The following is a 24,535-nucleotide window of genomic DNA, read 5'->3' on the forward strand; positions in this document are numbered from 1 at the left end:
GCATTCTTGTTCAGACTTCCCTGTAGAGAGGTTGCATCCAGATGTGTGACACCAGCCAGATGTCCCGACTCGCCCACATTTGGCAAAAGTCTCCAAGGAAAACTGCCAGAGGAGGCATGCATGCCACCACCTCTGAGAGAAAAAGGCACACCCACCGTAGTCACAGAAAGGGGATGAGCTGCTTCTGTCTGGTTGTTTGTTGGACTTGTCTGTTTTGGTGGTGGTGGTTTTCTCCCCTTTTAAAAATAACCAGAGGCTTTGTACCCATGCTGTTAGTTCTTGGGGCTGGAAACAAGGGACTAGATTTAGGTTTGCCTTGGAAAGATTCGGCGCTGTTGCCTTGAATTACCTGGTGGAGGGAAACGTCCTTATTTTCCTAAATTCAAAGCCAACTTGTAAAAAATAGAACACTGGCTATAGGAATGAGGCAGATGAGGGAGTGACTTCATGGATGCGTGTGTCGTCAGACATGTGGTCCAGTAGGCTGGTGGTTAGCCCTGGGCCTCCAGGGCCATTTATTTTATATTTTAAGATGTTTATGAGGGAGACTGTTCTTAAGAAGAGAAAGAATATTTTTTTTTTTGGTCTTTATGTGAATTTACTTGTAGCTGGAATAACGGAGTAGCTCTAAAGTCACTGTAATAACCCATTTATTCCTCAGCTAACTTTGAATTTCAGTGGTACTCTTTCATATACCTCAAGCATTTCTCAAGTCCTCCTAAACTAAGGCTCATAATATGCTTAAGAAATGGTGATTTTCTCCCCAACGCTGGAATCACATGCCCCTGCGTGATGAGAGCCCTTGATAATTAGGAGTTGATTATATTGGCAACCAAGACAAAAGTAGAGGTAGGGATGGGGGTAAAACCCAGGATTCCACGGAAATGTCTTCCCTTAAGAAGAGCTTCTCAGGCCCCCTGATCCCAGCTGGTACTCACTCGCCAGTCACACACAGTCCCCTGGCCATTGTCCTACTGGCAGGGACCAAGCAGGAGCTCCACGTTGCTAGGACAGGCTGGCGTCTGCCCAGGCCCACAGACGCTGCCACCACGCCCCACCCTGGGTCCTGCTCACTGCAGCCATTTCTAGAATCAGAAAAAAGACGGGTTTCTGGCCAGTTTTTTCACTCATTTGCTCTGAGAAGTTAGGGAAGCCAGTTAGTCTCTTGAGCTTCTCATTGTTTAATTATAAAATTGGGAAACCAGGCCCTGGGAGGACAAGCACATGGGTACTGCCCCTGGTGCAGCCCTCTGACCTTGTCCTGTCCCTGTCCCTCTGACCTTGTCCTGCTGGCTTGTGATAAAGACAAAATGGGATCATTCATTCATACATTCAACAAGTATTTCGCTCCTCACCACAGCCTTGTGAGATGGTCAGGGCAGACATTATTATACCCTGATTTGGTAAAGAGGAAACAGATCCTGAGACAGTAATTTGTTCAAGGTCACAAAGCCATTAGGGCATGAAAGGCAGTCCTTCAGCTCCAGATCCTGCATCTTTTCTGCGATGACAAGGCCAGGCTTATACACACTAGATTGTAACAGCACAACAATAACCAACATTTTTTAGTGTGTCTATGTGCCAGGCACTGTTCTACTGGTTTAGAAATATTAGCTTATTTAACCCTAAAGGTAACTCTGTGTGAGCTGGTACAAGTATTATCCCCTTTTACAGATAGGAAAACTGAGGACAAGGTCATGTAGATACTAAGGAGCAAAACCCAGATTCAAATATAGGTAGTCCACCATGACACTTAACCATGGTCCACACCGGTGGTCTCCTACCAAAGACAGTGTGTAGGCATCAAATGGAGAGTGCAGAAGCTGAGTGGTGTGGGGTTAGAGACAGAGAGCCCACATTGGCTGGGTGGGTCAGGGTGGGCTTTGAGCTGCTTCTTGAAGGGTCATTTAGAAGGGAACAGTGAGGACAGTGGCAGGCATGAGAGAAGCAAGAAAGGTGTGAAGCAAGCTTGGAGCACAGCAACACTGAAGAGGAGGCCAGAAGAAGAAGCCGAGAAGGATGGTCAGGGCAGGAGGAAGCACTGAAGATGCCAAGAGGACTGTTCTGAGGAGGGAGGCACCAATGGGATCCAAGGCCACCAAGGGGTCGAGTCAGGTATATGTTGGGTTTTTCACTGGAGAACTGAGCAAGCAGGGGTTCCACAGCTCAGTGGGGGCTGGGATCTGACTGTGTGAAGCTGGGGAATGACTGGAAGGTGAAGACAAAGAATCCACTTGGCTTGATTCCTGAAAATTCCCGACCAACAAACCAGACCCAGGACAAATGGCTAGAGCCATTAAATCACTACGATCCATATGAAAAGAGCTCGGTCACAGCTACTGTCAAGAAGCTGAGTCCTTATGAATAGTGAGAACCAACTCCAAGCCCAAGGAATTTGGCAGCCACTTTGACAAAAGTTTATCTGCCAAAGAGAACAGCTGAAGTCACCTTAACGTGAGTCACTGAATTACTAAAGCAAGCATCGCTTTCACAAAGGGACAGGAAAAGCAACAAGTAGGCCATATTCATTCCACAAATATTTACTGAGCACCTTTCATGACTTAGGCTCTGAGAAGGTACCCAGAAAAGGTTACAAAGAGGAGTATAATGTAACTCCAGGGTTGGACAAATAGACCAATGGAACAGAATAGAGAACCCAGAAATAGCTTCACTTTCATATATAATCTATATGACAGAGGTAGCATTCTCAGTGGGAGAAAGGATGAACTACTCGTTAAGTGGACCTGGGATAATTGCTTATCCATATGAAAAAAGATGAAGTTGTATCCCTACCTCACACCACACACAAAATCAATTCCAGGTGAATTGAAGACTTAAATGTGAAAGGCCACATTTAGAAACATTTAAAAGAAAGTCTTATAACCGCAGATAGGAAAGGATTTCTTTAAAAAATTATACAAGTTGCTAATTATAAATGAAAAGGATGATAAATTCAGCTATAGTAAAATTTAAAACTTTTGTTCATCAAAAGTACTATAAGGCAAATAAAAAGACCTGGCACAAACTGGGAGAAGATATTTGCAATACATAAACTGACAAAGTTCTTATCTAGAATTATATAAAGAACTCTTATAATGAATTAGAAAAAAAGAAAAACAAACCAATAGAAAAATGAGCAAAAGTCATGAATGGTACCTCACAGAAGAGGAGACACGAATGACCAATAAACATATAAAAGGATACACAGCTTTTATCAGGAAAATGTAAAGTAAAAGCATGATGAGATACCAGTTTGCCCACTGGTTTGGCAAAAATTAAAGTCAGATGATGATGTGTTGATAAAGACATAGAGCAACAGGAACACATATTCACTGCTGGTAGAAACCTAATGGTACTGCCGCTTTGGAAAATAACGACATTTTCAAAGGAAATTAAATATGTACATGCCTTACAAACCAGTAAATCCACTCTTAGCTATGTGTCCTAAGACTCTAACACAACCAGGAACTATGATTAAGAACGTTTGTAAGGGGCTTCCCTGGTGGCGCAGTGGTTGAGAGTCCGCCTGCCAATGCAGGGGACACGGGTTCGTGCCCCAGTCTGGGAAGATCCCACATGCCGTGGAGCGGCTGGGCCCGTGAGCCATGGCCGCTGAGCCTGCACGTCCGGAGCCTGTGCTCCGCAATGGGAGAGGCCACAACAGTGAGAGGCCCACGTACCGGAAAAAAAAAAAAAGAATGTTTGTAGTAGTATTGCTCATTAGAGGAAAAACCTAGAAACCACCCAAATGTCCATCAATAGGTGAATGAATAAATAATGGTATGTTCATATAATGAAGCACAGTACGGGAATGAGAATACACTATAGTCACATATATCAACATATATGTCGAGTAGAAAAAAGCAATTCAGAGAAGAGTTCATTGTATTAGTTATCTACTGCTGTGTAACAAATTGCCCTGTAATTTAGCAGCTTAAAACAACAAACATCTGCTATGTCACAGTTGCTATGCATCAGGAATTCAGGGGCAGCTTAAATGGGTACCTCTGGCTCAAGAGGTCTCATGAGGTTGTAGTTCAGGCCTGTGGTCTCACCTTAAGGCTTGACATAAGGGGTTTCTGCTCCCAAGTTCACTCACCACTTGGGTGGCTTCTCCCAAGGGGAGAGCAATTCAAAAGAGAACAAGGTAGAGATCTCCCAGACAGAGGCCACAGTCTTCCTATAACCCAACCTTAGAAGTGATAGCCATATTCTGCCATATTCTATTCCTTAGAAACAAGTTACTAGGTCCAGCCCACACTTAAAAGGAGGGGATTGCAAAAGTGTGTGAATACCCCAGGAGGAGGGAGAATACCGGGGGTCATTTTAGAGGCTGCCTATCACACTCTTATGGTACAATTTCATTTTTATAAAATTCAGAAATAGGCAAAACCAGATTATATATTGTTTAGGTAGGTATACATAGCTAGGTAGAAGCACTGTGAGGAGTTTGAGATTAACATATACACACTTCTATATAAAAAATAGATAACCAACAAGGACCTACTGTATAGCGCAGGGAAGTCTATTCAATATTTTGTAATAACCTGTAAGGGAAAAGAATCTGAAAAAAAAATATATATATATATATATATAACTGAATCACTTTGCTGTAAACCTGAAACTAACACAACATTGTAAATCAACTATACTTCCATTAAATTAAAGAATTAAAAAATTTTTTAAAAGAGAAGCACTGTGAAGAAAAACAAGAACACAAACATGAAATTCAGGATGTTGAGGATCTCTGGGGGGACGTGGGAGGCTGAGGATGGAGAAAATGCACAGGTAGTTTCAACAGGACAGTGAGTTCAGGAGTGCTTACTCTTATGCTTTGTAACTTAATTTTATGTTATATATATTTGTGGTCTTTTTCTCTTTGGTTTAGTTTTGTGTTTGATATTATGGAAGTTATACCTGCATACATTTAGAGTCAATTGTTCTGTGGTATTTGCTGTCCTCCACCAGTTTTTCCCATTTATGCCTCCCCAGGGGTAGCACTTTTACCTTCTTTTGCTAATTAATTTTAACCTTTTCCTCCATGTCTCTTCATAACACACTGTATTGCTGCTTTTCGGTGCTTTGGTTTCGGCATCATCTATCCCCTTCCCACAGCGGAAGATGAGGATTTAGTTCCTTTTCCTCCCCTCCAGCTCTTCCTGTCCCCCCATCCTCCTTTCATCATTATATCACGTTTTTGGTTAGATCAGTAATCGGTGTTTACATTGCTCAGCCAACACTAATTTGACTCTATTCAGAGCTGAGCCTTGTAGTGAAGGATGATAGCTTTTCCTTCCCTGCATAACTTTTTGTTTCTCCTGGTTAATTACCATGTTTGTTCATTTGCTTAGTTTGCTGTGTATTTATCACTAACTCAATTCTAGACTCTGACAGCTGTCTAAATTTCTTCTCAGGATGTTTAGGCACTGCAGGTTTTCTATCAATTTCATCTTCTTGGAGAAATACCTTCCAGAGCTGCCTGACCTGCTCCAGTCTGGACGGGTTGCCCTCCACGCCTGGTGCGTGGCCGTCACCCAAGGACCTCCTGGTGCCATCACCCCGGGCCTCTCTCCTCTGTGGATCCCCAGTTTCCTCCATCTCAGGGCTTCCTCCTTCTGGGTTTACTCCTTTGCTCTGGTGACACGCACCCTCCTGTAGCTTCATGAGAAAGGGTGCAAAGGAGGCAAATCGTTGAGAGCCTTGGCTCGTTTGGAATTCTGATTTGGAGATAATTTTCCTTCAGAATTTTGAAGCCTTTATTCCATGGCCTTCTAGCTTCCAGTGTTGCTGTGAAAAAGTCCAGAGTCACTCTGACTGTTGATTCTTGTGTCTGACCCCTCTCTGTCTCCCTGGAAGCTCCATAGCATCTTCTCTTTTCCCCCTGGTGGTCTAAAATTTCACAATAATGTGCCTTGCTGTGAGTCTATTTCCATCCACTGGGCTGGGAACAGTGGGCCCTTAATCTAGAAACGTGTGTCCTTCCGCTCTGGGAAATTTTTTAATGATGTCTTTAATGATTACTTCTTTCCTTCTTTTCCTTTTTTCTCCTCCTCCTTCTTTTTTTCCAGTTCTCTCTTTCTGAGACTCTCGGTATTTGAATTGGTAGATTGCTTCACTATTTTTCTCCTATTTTCATCTCTTTCACTGTCTTTTGGGAAACTTCCTTAATTTATTTTCCAGCCCTGTGGGAGGACTTTGTTGGTATAGCATGCCATTCTTGTCTCATGGGTCCAATATCTTGTTTTATCTCTCTTAAGATGTTAACTACAGGATTTGTTTCAAGAGTTCTTCTCTGTTAATGGTCAGTATTTGATCCAGAGTCTTTTCTCTTTGTTTGTTTAATTGACTGATTTGGTCTGTGTCTTTAACATTTGAGACTTTCCTCAGATGTCTGGGGATTCCTGTTGTCTGCTTATTTTTAAAAGCAGGAAACTAAAACTGTTAGTTGTAGAGGGATGTGAAGAGAGAGCAAAAGTAACATGTGTGTTTCATCTACCATCTTTACCCAATTGTACAATCTTCCATATCTATCATTTATTTCATAATATTAAAAAGTGAAAAAAACCATAGTCCACACACGCTAATGATAAATTAATAACTATAATAACCCTTAAAAAATACCTACAACCTTTTCCTCCTCAGCCTTTAAGGAAAAACATGGGACTCTTTTCTCCAAAAAATTCTCTATTGCAAAAAATATCATGAGATTAATATGTGAGTTTGTGACAAGTGTAAACCACTCTAAAATTGTGAATAGATTTGGAAACAATTTTTCCCTCCTCTCCACTCCCACGGTCCTGAATCACCAGCCCTGCTCTCTCCCTTATCACTTCCTGCTTGGTGAGTTGCACGTGTATCTTATCTCCATGACGATGCTCCAAGCCACGGGAGAGCAGGGTGCCTGTCCGACTCATCTCCAGATCTTCAATAGCCCCTGTCGGAGGGGAGATCATCAAAGTCTGACAAGCGATGAATGAATAGCACCCTCAAGATCTGCTTCTCCTCTCCTCAGTACACATAGTTAGCACCAAGGGATTTTAAATGGTGAATGAAAAAGAAGCCCACAGGAACATAAAGAGAATTTAGAGAAAAATGAAGCAGTAAATCAAACCTCAACTTTAAAAAGCGAGACACATTACTGGTTGCTTTTATTTAATTCCACTTTGAGTTCTGATCTCTTTACCTCGGAATCCACCCACATATGAATAGGATGGGCCATGGTCCTGAGGGCAGCCGAGCAGCTCAGGAACTCTAGTTTAAGCAAAGAAAGGAGGAATTTAGAGACCCACGTGCACAGCAAAGCCAATAAGTCCACAGAAGATAGGCTGCGAATTAAGTCCAAACCCCGTAGTTCAGCATTCAAGTCTCTCCATTGCTTCTCCTCGGGTACCTGCAAACTTTCTAGAGGTTCTCGCTGTCTGGGACCTGTCTTCTTTAATCAGTCTTACGTGTAGCTGCTAGAAGAATCATTCTCAGATACCAAGTGTCTCGTGTCCCTACTTTGTCCAAGAACTTACAGTAGATTCCTTTCATCCCTTCATCAGATAGTTTTCCAGCCTCAATGCCAAGACATCTTTATCCTCAATCCCCTTTATCTTCATCCCCACCACTTCATCTTCATTCCCCCCTCCATCATCATCCCTCCCTCCATCATCATCCCTCCCTCCATCTTCATCCCTCCCTCCATCTTCACCCCTCCCTCCATCATCATCCCTCCCTCCATCTTCATCCCCCCTCCATCTTCATCCCTCCCTCCATCTTCTTCCCTCCCTCCATCTTCTTCCCTCCCTCCATCTTCATCCCTCCCTCCATCTTCATTCCCCCCTCCATCATCATCCCTCCCTCCATCTTCATCCCTCCCTCCATCTTCTTCCCTCCCTCCATCTTCTTCCCTCCCTCCATCTTCATTCCCCCCTCCATCATCATCCCTCCCTCCATCTTCATCCCTCCCTCCATCTTCTTCCCTCCCTCCATCTTCTTCCCTCCCTCCATCTTCATCCCTCCCTCTATCTTCATTCCCCCCTCCATCTTCACCCCTCCCTCCATCATCATCCCTCCCTCCATCTTCACCCCCCCCTCCATCTTCATCCCTCCCTCCATCTTCATCCCTCCCTCCATCTTCTTCCCTCCCTCCATCTTCTTCCCTCCCTCCATCTTCATCCCTCCCTCCATCTTCATTCCCCCCTCCATCATCATCCCTCCCTCCATCTTCATCCCTCCCTCCATCTTCTTCCCTCCCTCCATCTTCTTCCCTCCCTCCATCTTCATTCCCCCCTCCATCATCATCCCTCCCTCCATCTTCATCCCTCCCTCCATCTTCTTCCCTCCCTCCATCTTCATCCCTCCCTCTATCTTCATTCCCCCCTCCATCATCATCCCTCCCTCCATCTTCATCCCTCCCTCCATCTTCATCCCTCCCTCCATCTTCTTCCCTCCCTCCATCTTCTTCCCTCCCTCCATCTTCATCCCTCCCTCCATCTTCTTCTCTCCCTCCATCTTCACCCCTCCCTCCATCATCATCCCCCCTTCAATCTTCATCCCTCCCTCCATCTTCATCCTTCCCTCCATCTTCTTCCCTCCCTGCTGGGACCCTCTACCCACTGCACCTGTAGATCCCTGCCACTGTATTTTTCTATAGATTGTTTCTCAGACTGATAACACATACCAGTCTCAGCAATAATGGTAATTGCTGACACTTGGTGTGCACTTACTCTGGGCCGAGCACTGTGCTACTATTGCTGGTGAATTATTTTCCTTACTCCTCCCATCAGCAGATAAAGAAACTGGGTCACAGAGAGGTTAAGTCATTTGCCCACAGCCGTGGAGCTACTTAAGGTGGAGCTGGGGCTCGAAGCCAGGGAAACTGAGCCCGAGACCACAGGCTCGCCTCCTCTCTACCCACTGCCTCAACCTCACTGTCATCAGACCTGACCCAAGGCCCCTTCTAGGAGATGACGACCCCGGCTGTCCTCTACGCAAGTGTTTGCTTGTTGCTGGCTTGTGGCATGGAGCCATCTCTAAGTCTTGCCCCGTCTGTGTCCCCACACTCAACCTGTCACTGAGTCTCGCTGCTTCACAGACTCCAAAGTCCATCCCTCCAGGGAAGGAATCCCCGCCACTAACCTCAGCACAGGCCCTTAGAGCCAGGGTCACCACCCTTCTTCCTGGCCAAAGAGCAGCAGGCTGTGAGTGGAGGGGACCACATCAGCCCAAGGGCCTTGCAGAGACCCAGGGCTGTGGGGAATGGGATGGGGAGCGTGGCTGCCCATCCGAGGCCCTGTCAGACCTGGGATGGGGCTGGTGTCCCGGGGCAGGGCAGGGCACACTCCTTGGGGATCAGACCTGGGCACCAACAGCCTATGCTACTCCAGCATGACCAGATGAGCAGACACACCGCAGCCCTGGGGACATGAGGCCAACTGGAAGGAGCAGGCAGCCAGGGTGCCATCTGGGTAGCCACAGAGTATCACTGGGGAGCAAGCAAAGCAGGTAGGGGAGGGCAGGTAAGACAACTTAACCAGCAGAGCTTTGGGGAGGGATGTCTGCTTTTCAGATGTCACCCCTAGAGTTCTGGGCATGCATGCCCTTGTGCAGACAGCTGTGAAAGGCTAAAGCCACCCTCCTCTAGTTGCTGGTAGAGGATTCAGGCTGGGGCTGGACGGCCCACCAACGATGTGCTTACCGGGATCTGCTCGGGCCAGGCTCAGGTGGGCCATGAAGGTTGCTGCCTGCACCTCCCTCCTGGCTTTGCGCATTTGCTTCCCACCTGGCTACCCCACCCCTGTGCTGCATCTTTTTTAATCAGTCTACTTACCACCTACAGACCAGTCTTCCCAGTGGGCCATGTCATCTTGTCATTCATCTGCTCAAGAACCAAGAATCATTTCCAAGGCCTCTAAGAACAGATCCAAACCTCTTATCCTGGAATTCAAGGCCTTCCAAAATCAGACCCTTGGTCTCCATAGCTACCTCATCACTTGCTACTGGAGCCCAGGTGCCCTCCTGTTGCTAACACTTCCTCATCATTCCCCAAGGCACACAGCAGTCGCTTCCATCTCCCTGATGCTGAAGGAATAGCGAAAAGGGCATGGGCTTTGCTTTGGTTACTTCCTGTGTGTTTTCAGGCAAGTCACTCAATGCCTCTGTGCTTCCAGTTGCTTACCTGCAAAAACACTTGACAGGATGTTGTGAGAATCTGAGTGTTTGTACACAGAGTGCTAGGTAACCACAGGGTAGTTTGCATCGTGTGGCTCCTGCTAATACAGTGTGAGTCAATAAACGGTATCCGTCAGAGTGCCCTTGGTGTTCCCCACTTACGTGCCCTCCACCTCCTTTCTGATTAGCAGACTTCTGCCTCCTTTTACGCTCATCTCCAGATGCACCTGTATCTGCAGCCTTGCCAGCACACCTGACCTGGGGCGGGGGGTAAGGGTAAGAAAAGCAACATTTGTCAGTTGCCCACTGGGCGCCAGACCCTGTTGGTGGGGGTGTAGGGCTCAGGGAGAGCACTGACGGTAGCAGCTAATACTTTCTGGGGGCCTCCTTGTACCAGGCCCCATCCCAAGCACGTCATGTAAGCCTTGCTGGTAACTCAGTTCTGTAGATTGAGGTTCCTAAATGGCTTTCTGCCCTATCCAACCAGGATGGTTTGGTCTCCCTGGCCCCATCTCACCTTTCCCATCCAGTGGCCTCCAAGAGGCTGATGGGAAGAGTTTATCAAGGAGTGACATCCCTGTCATTCAGGCTCATCCTGTTAGAGAACATTCTGAGAAAGGACCCACCTTCATCTGCCCTGCCACCCCAGGTGCAGCCAGGCCCACCTGCTGCACTCAGGTTGGGCCCTGGCTTTTCATAAGAGCATTTCCTCTGCCTGGAACTCCCTTCCCCTGGCCGGCCTGGAAAACTCAAGCCTCTGACTAATCCTCCTGCATTTGAGTCGAGGTCATTGCCCTTTCCCTCCCGTCCTCCAGGTGCCTCGTCCACTCACTTACTGACGCTTTCACAAATGTCTGCATCCTTGATGGACCCTTGCCCTGGGCTGAGAACCCTAAGGCAGGGGCTGTATCCTGTTCATCTTTCTATCTCAGTGCCTGGCACAGAGCCTGGCCCACAGCGGGCCTTGGTGTTTGGGGATGAAGGGAGGGAGGAAAAGGACGGGGTGGAATGGGTATCCGGCAGAGGGAATGGTGGTGATACGTCTCCAGCTGCTTACTCCCAGGGCAGGACAGCCACGAGCCTCCATCCAGCTCAGAAGAGGAGGCCATAGCTCCGTGGAGACTCCAGAGCCTCCCCCTGGAAACAGCTCCAAGAGAACTCCGGCTACTGCAGCCTCCCTCCAGACACCTGGGAGGTGCCAGTCTTTGGGCTCCATCAGCCGTCTTAGGGGAAATTGCTAAATGCGTTTGGTGATTTTTTTTTGACATTTTCCTTGTTCAGGAGCTTGTGATTTCAGATTAATCACATCCACATACATTTAGACTGTCAGCTTGGAAGGGAAAATCTAAATTTTGTTACTGCATGATTTCATCCAAAGGTATTTTACTGAAAGGACGTCTGTGATATGGTGCAAATCATGACGAAACATGTTACCGCTGGGACCAAGCTCGTGGTGGGGGGTTGGGGGGATGGACGGAGAACTGTAGGCAGGACTTGGGTGGGCAGAGCTGCGGCAGCTTCAGTCTCCTGAAGAGATCCGTGTGCCACCATCGCTGCTGTCTCCATCTCAGCAAAATGTCACATTTCCTCCTCTGTCCAGGTTTGCCCAGAGCCTTTACTCCCGGGAATGGCAGTTCCACTAACTAACTCCTGTCTTCCCCCCCGGCAGGTACCATGACCAGCAGGACGTAACTAGTAACTTTCTGGGTGCCATGTGGCTCATCTCTATCACATTCCTTTCCATTGGTTATGGGGATATGGTGCCCCACACATACTGTGGGAAAGGTGTCTGTCTTCTCACGGGCATCATGGTGAGTACCTGCCTCGGCCAGTTACCCTTCCCCACCCACCGAATGCTGCTACGAGCGGCACCTTTATGGTGGGTGCAGGGGGCCCTCCTCATCCGGGCATGGGGCCAGCTGCTAGTTAACAGGCCAGCGTGTGTGTCCCTGCACGTAGAAAGGCGGATGTGAAATCTGCGTGGCTTCTCACTGTTTCATTTCCTTGTCTAAGATAGGACCATGTCCCGGTTCCTGACAGCTAATGGCCTCTTCCTAGCCCCCCAGAAATGGGCCGAGAGAAGCTGGCCGTGGGTCTTACCCTCTGCTCCCATCCACCAGCCCCGGTGAGCATTAGGGCTTGCAGTTCATTGTCCTCTTTCCTGTCGCCTGGGCCCCGCAGACCTTGGTACCACATCTGATAGAGTATAGCTAGAACTCACTGAGCCGGCCATGAGAGACCCGTGTCCTAGACTGGGTTGGCCACTGTTTCGGTCTTGGTTTGATGACATGGCCCTGGGCCAACTCTTGGCCTCTGCATCCAAATGTTGAGGTGCCAGGTTCCGAGTGCCAGTTCCCTCCCAGAGTTGGCACCCGGCTAGCCTGTGACTGCATCCCCATCTCTCCCCAGGTGTCCAGCAGCTGTGCTGCCTCCTTTCAAGGTGTATATCCCTCCCGCCCATCACCCTGCCATCCCCCACCCCTGCACACACTCGTGCCCATCACATGGCCACACAGTACAGAGTTTGGGAGAGATGTGGGTAGGGAGTTGGACCCCAGAGTCTGCGTCCCTGTTGCTCGCTGCAGCGCTGGACCCCTCCTGCTCACCAGCCCCACAGCCGCAAGCCTCTGACCCCATGACCTCACTGTGGACTCCAGGCAGGGCACTTAGCCTGCTGGACCTCAGCATGCTCGAGTACAAAGTGCGGATGGGAGGCCTGCTCTGCCCTCCTCCCTGGCTGGTGATGGGGATAAACTGCAATGCTTTATGTTAACGCACTCCGTCAGCAACAAGGAGCTGCGCCGCCTTCAGTGCTGGCGAGCCCTCGGCGTCCCTGCCTCTGCTACTCCTTCACTGGCCGGGGGTGAGGGCTCGTCTCCTTGCTGTGCTTTCTGGCCGGAACAGGCAGCCCTGCTCTTTGACCTCCTTCCCAGAACCCCAGAGTCCAGAATAAACACACCGGGTCCTCCTTTCAGAAGAGGAAGCCGAGGCTCAGAGAAGGAGCGGGCAGCTAAGCCTGGGTGTCGTGGGGGTGAGGGTGGACAGGAGGCCTGTCACTTGGTCCTAGGTCTCCGCGGCTGGTTACGGCAGCGATCCCCAGGGAGCCCTCTCTGCGCCCCCCATCATCAAAATCCTTCCAGGGCTCCCTCAGATTTCAGTCACCACTCCCACTTCTCCAGGAGGACACAAAAGACCCTCCTTCTGAAAGGGAAGTGACTCCTTTCTGCAGTGGGAAGGGGGTTAAGCCCTCACCAGCCTGGTGGCCTCCTGGGACTGATCTCGGTGACAAGGCAGCTCAGAGCAGCAGAGGCCATAGGGTCAGAGGCCTGGGGCCGTGGGGCTGGTGAGCAGGAGGGGTCCAGCGCTGCCATGTCACAACTGGACACCGTCTTCTCCCCTTTCGACTGAAATCCAGAGCCGGTGCATATTGGCAGGTCCTGGGCAGCAGTTAATGAGAAAAGGCTTAGCGCCGGGGTTGGGGTAAATCACGGGTAAGTGTAAGGCCTCAGAACAAATACCTCCCATCGGTTAGTAGGAGTCTATCTGGCACAGCTCCAGCTGTCACCAGGAAACCAAGGAATGATTCTTCCTTCCAGAAGGGAATGAAATGCCGCCCGAAGGCCAAAGCTGTCCTGTCTCAGAGCCGCTCGTGGGGCGCAAGCTTTGTGCCTCGGCACCAGCTCTCAGCCAGGCCCGCACGGAGCCGGGCTGCCACTAGGTGGATGGCCCTGCGTGCAGCCTCCGTTATTTCTAAATACCAGCCATTCGCCCTCTCAGCACGGAGCTGTGCCCCATCCAAGAAGCGGCCCCGTAGCCACCATTTCCCTGGGCCCCTCACTCCTGCGTCTCCGGGCTTCTGCGCTGGCACGGCTGGGGGGGGTGGGCAGGACCCCTGGGCCCCTCCCTGCCTTCTCCTGGGGTGTGGTCTTCAGCACCGCTGGGGCTGTAGCAGCTCCTTGGAAAGGAGTGTTTGTTTCTTGTGGAGAGAGGTGTGATCAAAGTGGAAAGAACAAACAAGTGAGGAGGAACCGATACCCACCCCCCATATTAAAAATACAGCACATGCCTTTTGCCTTCTCCTTTCGCACAAACCCTGCTGCGTAAATATACACCTATCTATGACAGGGACGGGGAGCTCCCCTCCTCTCATTGTCAGTGTGTTTACCCAAATGAAAATCAGCTGCCTCCCTCTGGGGTCTGACAGTGAGGAAACCTGGTGGCATTTTTACTAACAAATGTGACTTTTCCAGCTGAGTCACTCCTTTCCAGGGTTTCGCATGGCTGAGAATCCCTTCCTCCCCTCTCCCAGACTCCCGACACTTTGTACATCTCCTGATTATTATTGCAAGTGCCTTTACTAAAGGTAGGGCTTCCTGTTTGGTTACCATGGACACCATGCAGGCCAAGGCAAGGCCTCCTCGGGAAGGGAAAGGAAGAATTTGTGTGTGCGGGCTGTAAATAGTCTTAATCATTGTTTTCTCTTGGCAATCCCAGTAACGGTGTAATTATCAACCATTAAGCAGGGTATATAATTGTCTGAACAACTTGACGTTGTTGGCACAGACCTGGTGTGTTTGAGAGATTCCACCCACAAAAGCAGGTATCTCAAAGTGCATCATCTTTCCATAAAGAATTTTATGATGACAGTTACAAGGTAGAGAGAAAGCTGGCAATATTTAGTATCCAGAATGGGCCTTTGAAGGCTTTTTGGCTCTGCAGGCATCTGGAAGACTTTTGGGGCCCCCAAGACTCCTTGGTAGGAATCCCATTTCAATATAGCCAGTTTCTGAAGCTGGACTCACTCTGTGGACCCTTCATGAGTTAGGGACAAATAGACAAAAGCTTCCAGGATATCTGTGGGGGTCACTGAGCTTTTCCCCGAGGCTTCATGAGAGAGGCTTCTTTGAACTGCAAAAGGAAAGGGATGATGAAGTAAAAGGTAGCACGAATTGAGTCATTTGGGGAGGAGGGAAAAAGAGGGCTCAGTAAGACATCTGCTTAATGTCAGTTTTAGAGGATGAGCTTCTCCCTGAAACACCTTGGTTTCAAACCAATTGATGTTATTTTAGTTGTTACATGGTATCTGTTGCAGAAACAGAATCCAACTGTAAATCCTCCAGGCTTCCCTCCTCCATTTGTCACTTTCATTTATGTTTTATTTTATTTTATTTTTTGCTTCTTTAGTTAAGTACACCTCATACTTTTCCCCTTGGGATACTTGTTTTTTGAGACTCTAAGGTTTTCCAGCTGGAAAATGTCTCTTGGAAACAAGGAGTAGGAGGACCAGAGTGGAGGAGACTGGGTCTCTGATTTGGGTCCAGATCTATGGATGAGTTAGGCATGCTGACCGCAGGCCAGCCACTCCTCTCTCTGTTCACTCCTGTACTCTGCTCACCACGTACCTTGGCAAGTACGACCTCATTAGAGGTGAACCCTCTCCCCTCCCACAGCCCTCCCATGGAAATAGTGTTGGACAGAGAAGACCCAGGGAATTCAGCTGGTGTCAAAAAGGATTCAGGACTTGGCACCTCTGAAGGCAAAAGTCTGAGTCATGGATTTGCTCCACAGTCTGACCCCATGGAAGTCATCCCAGCAGCTGCTTACCCTCTTCTGTCCCACTCCGATCTCTCCTCACATGGCCCCCCTGCCCACCAACCATTTTTGAGATTCCACACGAGGACAGCTAGGACAGCAGGAGCTCTCACACACCCAGATCAGCCAAGCCCTTGGCAATTTGTCTCTTAAAACCAACCCGCATCCCTGCCGTATCACGTAAGCATTCCCAAACTGCTAACAGGGCCCTGTCAGGCTGATAAACTCATCTAAGTAAAAAGGCCCAAAAGGAACACAGGTGATCATTATACCACATGAAAGGTGAGTACAGCAGGAGGGAGGGGGATCCCGTAGTGCTTCCTTTATTTCCTCTAAAGAGCCAAAGTTGACCATCAACTTCCGACTCAAGTCTTAGGCTCCTTGTCCTTCCTGCCTTCCACTCAATTCCCATCAGCCCATCCTTTTTTCCTATTTGTCTGCTTCTTCCTTTCCACTTCCCCTGTCTGTCCCATGCTGTTGAGGAGGCAGCACAACTTGTTCCCTCTCTCAGTCTCTGCTCCAGCTCTATATCTCTCTGCATCTCCCGTCTCCCCTTCCCTTCCCTTCCCTTCCCTCCCCTCCCCCACTCTTCTCTCTCTCTCTCTCTCTCTCTCTCTCTCTCTCTCTCTCTCTCTCTCACACACACACACACACACACACACACACACACACACACTGGAGAGGATCAGTTTGTATTTCAGCACCCTGAACACCACTTTCTGAAGGTTGCTGACGTCTGACCCCATCTTTACAAGGTTGCCTCTTAATGGGAATGACCAGATTAGGCTTCATTATTGGCTACTTCCCTAATTCAGCCAGATGATGGATTTTCTAAAAGGAAAGTTGAAAGTATCCACTGTTATCTATTCAAGTTAGAATTAGGGGCTAAGAACCAAGCATCCTTCAGAGAAATATCCATAGGAGAGCCTTGACATCTTTAAGTTGAAAGAAACCGGGAAATGTCATCTAGCCCAGCCTCCTGCCTCCGTGCAGAAATGAATCTTAATCATATAAGATAGATGGTTCCTTAGTTAGAACACTCCAGCTTCTCATTAGAACCCTTCTGCATTCAGCAGCCTAGGTTGTGAGCGATAGCAAAACCATGGAGCAATCCAGCTAGACCCTGGAACTTCGGGATTGTGGATGGCTGATTGTTTTAATGAAACCTCCAAAGTGGCGTGGTGAGCAGGGAGACTCCTTCAGGCCAATTCTGCCCCCAGCTTTCAGGAGTGATTTAAGCAGAGTTTCCCTGCACTCAGGGAAATGAGGAAGCCTGGAGCCTGGGAAGAACCCTCTCCATCTGACGTTCCGTTTTTAACACGGCGATATATCCCTTTTTTGGGCGTTCAGCCCAAAGTTCTTTTGTAGCTCCATACAAAAGAGAGGGATTATATACTCGGTCTGCTTAAGGGGAAATGGAGCACACGTCTTCCCTCTAGAACAGCTTCTTTTTAAGCTATTTTTTGCTTTTAGAGGCCTGGCTCAATTGATGACACCTGCAGACCAGGCTGTCCAAGGGCCCATACATATCCTTTGAAAACTGGGCACAGAGTCTCCTGCAAGTCACAGATGCCAAGAAAACAGGGCCGTCCCTGAACAAGAAAGGAAAATGAGGTCAGAAGAGGAAAGTTCACACAGGCTCCTTTCTTTTCAGTTTGTTGTGCTAGAAATGGGTGGCTGACCAAGTGTACCTAGAAACATGAGATTGTTTTCATGGGAACCCTTGTAAAAAGCTAGGGGAAAGCGTTGCCAACTTCACCCGTGCCAAAACCTTGCACCGACCAACCTTTGCCAACCTGTGGCAAAGGAAAGAGATTATGAAGGAGAGAGTAGGGGATTGATCTACCATGTGCATTCCGCCCAACTCTGGTACGGATTATAGTACCTTTGAAAACAGTCTCTAAGGTTTCCTATGTATTCCGTTAAACTGGGTGAGCCCCAAATGTTATTGGTGGATTCCTTCAATCCTAGGACCTCAATTGCTAAACTGAGCTCTGTGGCAACTATAAGTACTGTTTGGCGTCTAGAGGATCAGACTGCTGACTTTTCTGAGCTTATTGTCGCTTTCCATGAGTGGAGGTCAGGATGGTGCAGGGCCCCACGTGCAGAAAGAGGGTGATGGTCACCGAGGGGCGTGTGCTCTCTTCCAAGAACCAGACAGGGGTGGGGCTGTCGTCTGCTGCCTGCAGGAGAAGCAGGGCAGGGGCAGTTCTGTCTCGATTCCCACCCCCCGCTCCCCGACCAGGCCAAGATGCACAGCAAAGAGGACTTCAAAGTCCTTTGGAAGAATGTTGGGATGAGCCCATTTCTGCTTATTTCTCAGACAGTCAAGCATGCGCCCAGAGGATTAGGAGAGAGGAAGTGAGTCCTGAAGAAGCGGCCTCTTTAACTCACTCTCCCTGGGCTTCCCTGGAGTGGACCTTCCAGAGCAGAATAAGAATTCTGCTCTGGAGAATACTGAGCACCTTCTGCGGGTTCCCTTAAAATCCCGATTTGAGGCAGGTGTGTTGTTATCATCTTTGAAATCTCTGAAAGATGGTGAATTCATGAGCCTCCTGGTGAAAGCAAGAAGGAACTGAATTTCTTGCGCTGAGTCACAGGCTAGACCTCCAGTGAAAAGACCCAACTGGGAGCAAGCTCAGTCACTGGGTGCACAGACTCATGCCAACCAGTATAGCCCTGGGAAGCAGTCTTGGCGGGGTGATGCTTTGCCTCTTCCTTAGATTATTTTCAGGAAAACTCTCCACCACCAACAGGGGATCCATCCATACTGCACGGCTTTCTTTCCTCCTGGCCCCCTGCTCTGGAGCTGGCAGTGGGGCTGGGTTACGCATGAGGGAGGGGGAGCGTGTGTGGATTTTCTGTCTTCCCTGCACACCCTGGCAGGTGACCAAGTGATTGTTCGGTGTTTTAAATTCCCCCGAGCCTCAGCCCCATCCAGTATCCTGCTCCATGAAGAAGTGGCCAGCTTTATGAAGGCTCAGTCTCCCAGAGGTCAGCTCTGCAGCTAAGCCAGGAGCACCGCAGACCCCTTCATGGGTGCGGGAATCAGGGCCCTGATGGGTTTTGTGGCTTGGTCTTGTCCAGCCAGAATTCAAGTCCCCACTCCACTCCTGGAGACCCCATCGTGGGCCCGGGGCATGTGGAGTCTTCCGCCTGAGCCCTGCCTCTTAATGATGTGCTCTCTCCTCTGGTCCTTTTGCTGTCCCCTCACAGGGTGCGGGCTGTACTGCCCTGGTGGTGGCCGTGGTGGCCCGAAAGCTGGAACTCACCAAAGCAGAGAAGCACGTTCACAACTTCATGATGGACACTCAGCTCACCAAACGGGTAAAACGCCACTGTCCACGTCTTAACGGGGGACTTAAGACCAACATGGGAGCCAGTCAGAAAGTAGCCACAGTGGGTTAGGGCCACACCTTTCAGTGGAGGGTTGAGGGAGCCCCAGACACATGCAAACAGCCAGCGCAAAATGGGCACAATGTCCCAACGCTGAAGGCTCCTGTCTTCTCTTAAATCACTGTGCATGGCTCAGGCAACCAAATAATTTTCCTGATAATTAAATCTATAGCATACAATGATGTAACCCGCCCCCCTTGCCTAATGGTACAGAGTAGATCACCCAGCATGAGGTGTTTTTGCTTATGCTTAAATGTTTTCATGATTCTCCTTAGGAAGGGCAGTAGAAAGTCTTAAAAACGATATTGGGAATGTATCTAAATCCAACCCTTTAAAAAAAATCATTACAGACAATCACTCCTAAATAACGTTCATCAAAATGTCGTCACCCAATTTTCCCCCTTTTGGGTTTTCCAAATAATGTTTCTCCCTTGTAACGTCATGAAAGTGGGTAAGGAGGGTGAAAAACTGAATATAAGTGGGAATGGGGAGATCATTTAGCTGCTAAAAGTCTGACACCCCACTGAATTGTCAGAGAAGAAAAGGCCCATTTAGAAGAGACAGAAACGAGCCTTCCAGGATAACAGCAGGCCAAATGAGCACGGCAGAAGCTGTTTATTTAATGACAGCTTTTATGGAAAATTCTTTAGAGCTGCAGGCTGAACGAAGGTCAGTAGTATGATTTCCTGCAAAACTCTCCTCTTTCCGAAATGAGAGCGAAGCAAGACCCTGTGCTGGGGTCTTGGCCGCTCTGACAAGTTTCTCATTTAGGATTAAAGTGGGTTAGGAGACCCACAAGCAACGAGATTTTGATTGGGGTTTTTGAAAGCTGGAGAAAATATTCAGTGATGGATGTCGCAGCACAGTAAAAATGTGTTCTAAATAGAGACAAAGGCAGGAAGGGAGAACAAAAAGAGAGGGAGAGTGACAAAGGGTGAGCGTGCTCACTCAGAGGGAGGCGTGGGGGAATGGGAAGTTGCCAAGGCCTCTCCAGTTTCTCAGCAGAATTATTTATGGTGTTTGATTGTTTGGTCTTTGATTACATGTACTGGATTCTTTAAAGAGCCTCCACAGATGTTAAAAAGAAGGGGTACAGGCAAATAGTCTAATGTCGCTGCCATACAGATGGTTGTATATGGTACATCCTGGCACTGAGGTGTCCGTGGTACAAGCAAAAACATGATTTGTATCATCAAGATGGCAGGATTGAGGGCCATACCCGTGGGTAGGCCAGCCGGGTTCCACCCAGAGCCCTGTAACCTAGCTGCTTTCCTTCAACCCCCTAGTAAGCGTGCAGAAGTCATGCTAAGTATTGAGCAAATTACCAAAGTTGCCTCTATTCTCCTGGAACAATTCAGTGCAGGAGTCAGGGGCAAGGGAGTCTAGCCTCCAAAACCTTCTCAGAAGCTGTTTCTTAGAGCAGAGACGTTAACAGCCTCTCTGTTTATTCTATTTGCTTTTTGAAACCAAGGATATACTGTGTATATCATGTTATTCCTTTGTCCTCTCCATTTTTCACTCTGTGAATCAGACATTAGAGGAAAATAAAGCCGAGGAAAGCCAACTCCCTCACGTGACAGGAAAATAAACAATTTTTCTGCAATATAATTGTACAAGGAGATGAAATTGTGGTTGCTAATTTCAAGCTTTCAAAAATAATTCTCTAAAATCCTCCTCAAGTCCGCTTACTTTTTGAAAAATGGGACCGAAAATAAAATCAACAAATATTTATTGCCCATCTATGAGTACAAGGCATCTTTTTATCGAATAACATCTCACTTTTCTGAGAACACTTAAATCTGTTGAAATGTCCCTTTAATATCTAATATCTTTTCCCAGAGAAACAAACAACATGAAAGGAGTGGCTCTCACAGAGAGAGGATTCTCAAAGCTGGCAAGACTCTTTTACCTAACCTTGATTGAAAGGAAACTGGCTGTGAGCTTGGCCTGCTCTGGCTTCAGCTCCCCTTGACCTGGTCTCAGAGAAGCCCACCTTTCTTCCCCTGGCAACACCTCATCCATCCTCTGTCCTCTCCAAGCGGCCCACTGTGTCCAGCAGGAGTGGCTCATGGGTCAAACAGAACTCACAGTGAATTCTCAGTGAATTCGCAGAGAAAGATCCGATCTTTGGAGGAGCTGATTGGGACATAATTGCAAACCTCTCAAGAGAGGACAATTAATAGATTTAACAGAGAAAAGCCATCTCTTACAATACATGCAATCTTAATTCTTCAAACGTCTAAGCAAAAAAACAAAAAAGAGGAATTGTAACCTATTAATCATAAAAATACTCAGATTGTTCTAGTCTTTATTTACTCTGCCTGTCTTGCTGTAAAGGCTTCAGCCCAGACTCTACCACTAGAGTCACACTGTTTTTATTCATTTATTTGCCAGGGAGGCGGGGGCAGGTGCGGCGGTGGTCTGATGGCACGGGGTCGGAACTCAGTTCTGGTTTTCCTGATTCCCGTGGCTTTTCTTCTCTCACTTGTATAACTTGTCAACTCTGGTGGCAACGTCATTTCTGTATTTAATGCAATCAGATCTTCCCACACTGACTTTGCAGTGTTACTGCCATTGTTAATCTAGAATTATAATTTATTGCTAACCTCTGGGCTACTAGGTAATATATATGTAAATGACACACAGAGAGACTATAAAAAAGATACTAGGTCCCCACCTTTTCTCCCACTCAATGCTACACATCCCCCTGTCGCTGTTTTAGGTAACGAAACACATCCCTCACAGCTGGATGGCACTCCCTGTGTTCTGGGGACACCAAGATGAGTAAGAGATGGTACCTGCCCTCATACTTACTGCCTGTCCTCAAAGAGCACCTCCCCTTTCTAAAGAGCAAGGTAGCTGCCCGTGGACACACTTGACTTCAGAGGCACCACGGACAGGAGACGTTCTGTTTGCCACGCCTCCTCTCCACATCAAACCTGCAGACACCTCTGTGGTGTGTGCCACTGGCTGAGGATTTTGTCTCCTTATCCTTGCCACGATGGGTTCCTGCCTCAAATACCTCATCCAAGTACAATTTCCCCATGAAATCAATGAGTAACACCAAAACCAAACCCATATCTTCCCTACACTAGTGCCTTCTCCTGCCTTCTCTGTTAATGACATCATCGTTCTTCCAGTCTCCAGGCCTGAAAGCTTAGCAGCATCTCTGACTCCTCTCTGCCCTGGTCCCCATAGGGGTCCGAGCAGCTTTGGAGTCTGATTCCACCTGGCCACACAGCCTCTCCAGGTCCTCTGCCCACCATACTCAAAGCCACCATCTCAGTCTTGTACCATCTCAGTTGCTTGCTACCTTCTCATCTCACCTGGTCCTCCCTTACCCAAGCCATCCTGTACTTTGCTTCCTTGTGACTCTCCTTAGACTCTGAGACTTAGCTCTGAACATATCACCAACCTGCTCAAAAACCTTTAATAACTCCCCAGAACCTACTGATCCACTGATAAAAAAGACTTTTCTTTATTTTTTTAAATAGGGGCTAATTTTTAAAAATTTTATTTATTTATTTTTTGAATGCATTGGGTCTTCGTTGCTGAGCACAGGCTTTCTCTAGTTGCGGCGAGCGGGGACTACTCTTCATTGCAGTGTGCAGGCTTCTCATTGCGGTGGCTTCTCTTGCAGCGGAGCACGGGCTCTAGGTGCCCAGGCTTCAGTAGTTGTGGCACATAGGCTCAGTAGTTGTGGCTTGCAGGCTCTAGAGCACAGGCTCGGTAGTTGCGGCGCCCAGGCTTAGTTGCTCTGCGGCACGTGGGATCTTCCCGGGCCAGGGCTCGAACCTGTGTTCCCTGCATTGGCAGGCGGATTCTTAACCATTGCACCACCAGGGAAGTCCCGAAAACTTTTCTTTAATTATGACGCATGTGTCAAAGTTTTATCACAATCCTGCTGGAGGGAAGAAAATGTTTTTTTTTTTCCAGCAGTCTAATTCAAAGGTTTACTCATAGCAGGGGTCTTTTATAGGAAAAGACAATGGTAGTCATTGTTGTACAGGGTACAGAAAGCCTGGCTAAAGGACACAGACTCCTGACTGACAGCTGGTAGGGCCCATGAGTGGATTCCCAGAACAGGTCTTAGTCTTTTAAAAATTTATCAGATAATCAGTTGAGCAGTTATCAGGAATGCTAATTCTCCCCAGAAGGGGATTATAAATTATATCACCCACTAAAGTTCTGTCCCAGAGAGACTGGGTACAGTTTTTCTTTAACAATAGTCATAGGAACATTGAGCTTTTGAGCTGGAAGTGTTCTTAGGGATGAGCCTCTCAGGCCCAGAGATGGGCAAGTGTGGGCCCCCAGCCATATGCAGTGAGCTGGGTCCCAGCCAGGGCTGCCATTTGTTCTCAGGCTGGCAGGCAGCTCTCCAGCCATAACCCAATGGGTTTCCCAGAACAGCCAGTTCCTTGGAACTCAGAATGGTGGTTAGGGTCCCAGGTCTGCTGGAAAGAAAAGCCAGTTTACCTCCGAACTAGCTGAGCATCACATTAATAGCATTATGGAATTAGCCGTGGTTCATTACTGTGCTGCTATGGGGAAAGACTACAAACTCCAACTTTGAACCACAGAAATACATCCCTCCGCGCTCCTGCCAGCCACAGGGGTGGAGCCCCCGTTTCTAAGTGTTGGGTGAGGGCTTCTGGGTAAGGTGGGCAGAGAAGCCTGAGAAGGGAGTGTGGAATAGGATGGGGGAGGAAGAAGAGAGGGTATGAGGGGGGAGATGAAAGAGATGGCAGCGGCAGGAAGCCAACAGGAAGTGTGTGTGGGTGAGCGTGAGGGAAGTGAGGGGTTGGCGGATGGAGAAGAGGGGACCCCCACCGGTTATAATGGACACCTTCAGTCAGGTGTCTGAAGACAGGCCTGACCTGAGGGCTCTCAGATTGCGATTTTATCATCCCTTTAGATTTATTCATCTAAATTCAACCCCTGGAACTTCTTGAAGTTGTCTAAGTTACACACACTTGCCAGGGCTGATCGGCCCTCCTCTCCAACTTCCCTCTCCCTGGGAGGGAGTCCTGGCAGCATGGAGGGCATGCTATTTCTTTCCAGGGGCCCCATCAGTAGGGCTCCTGGAATTTCTCTCCCAGGGCTCCCTGTGGCTGTCGGGAGCATGGGGGCAGGTGAAGAAGGGTGCCCCTCGTCTGCCACATGTTCCTCCTGCACCAGCCTCCACGAAGTCTGGAGAGGCAGGTTACCCTGGCAGAGAGGCAGCCAGAGCAAGTCGTTGACATGGATAATACGGCCAAGAGCTCAAGGAACAGACATATGTGTCCTGTTTTATGTTTTCTTTCGCTGGAGGTGGGGGAAGAAGCTGACATTTGTTGGGGGAAGGAACATCAGTAAAACTACTGTGTACTGATGCGCGGTGCAGCCAGGCTCT

General features: G+C 48.4%; 1 protein-coding gene across 4 annotated transcripts in view; it reads left to right on the forward strand.

The window, feature by feature from the left end:
- KCNN3 (potassium calcium-activated channel subfamily N member 3) overlaps positions 1–24,535 on the forward strand; it is a 235,211-nt gene that overhangs the window by 194,545 nt on the left and 16,131 nt on the right. For all 4 annotated transcript variants that reach the window (XM_049697690.1, XM_033414730.2, XM_033414729.2 and 1 more), the window contains 2 exons: positions 11,825–11,966; positions 18,964–19,074. In XM_049697690.1, the coding sequence (XP_049553647.1) occupies positions 11,825–11,966; positions 18,964–19,074 (253 nt within the window). The remainder of the gene's footprint in view (positions 1–11,824; positions 11,967–18,963; positions 19,075–24,535) is intronic.

Source organism: Orcinus orca, chromosome 1, assembly GCF_937001465.1.
Source record: "Orcinus orca chromosome 1, mOrcOrc1.1, whole genome shotgun sequence".
Taxonomy (NCBI): Eukaryota; Metazoa; Chordata; class Mammalia; order Artiodactyla; family Delphinidae; genus Orcinus; species Orcinus orca.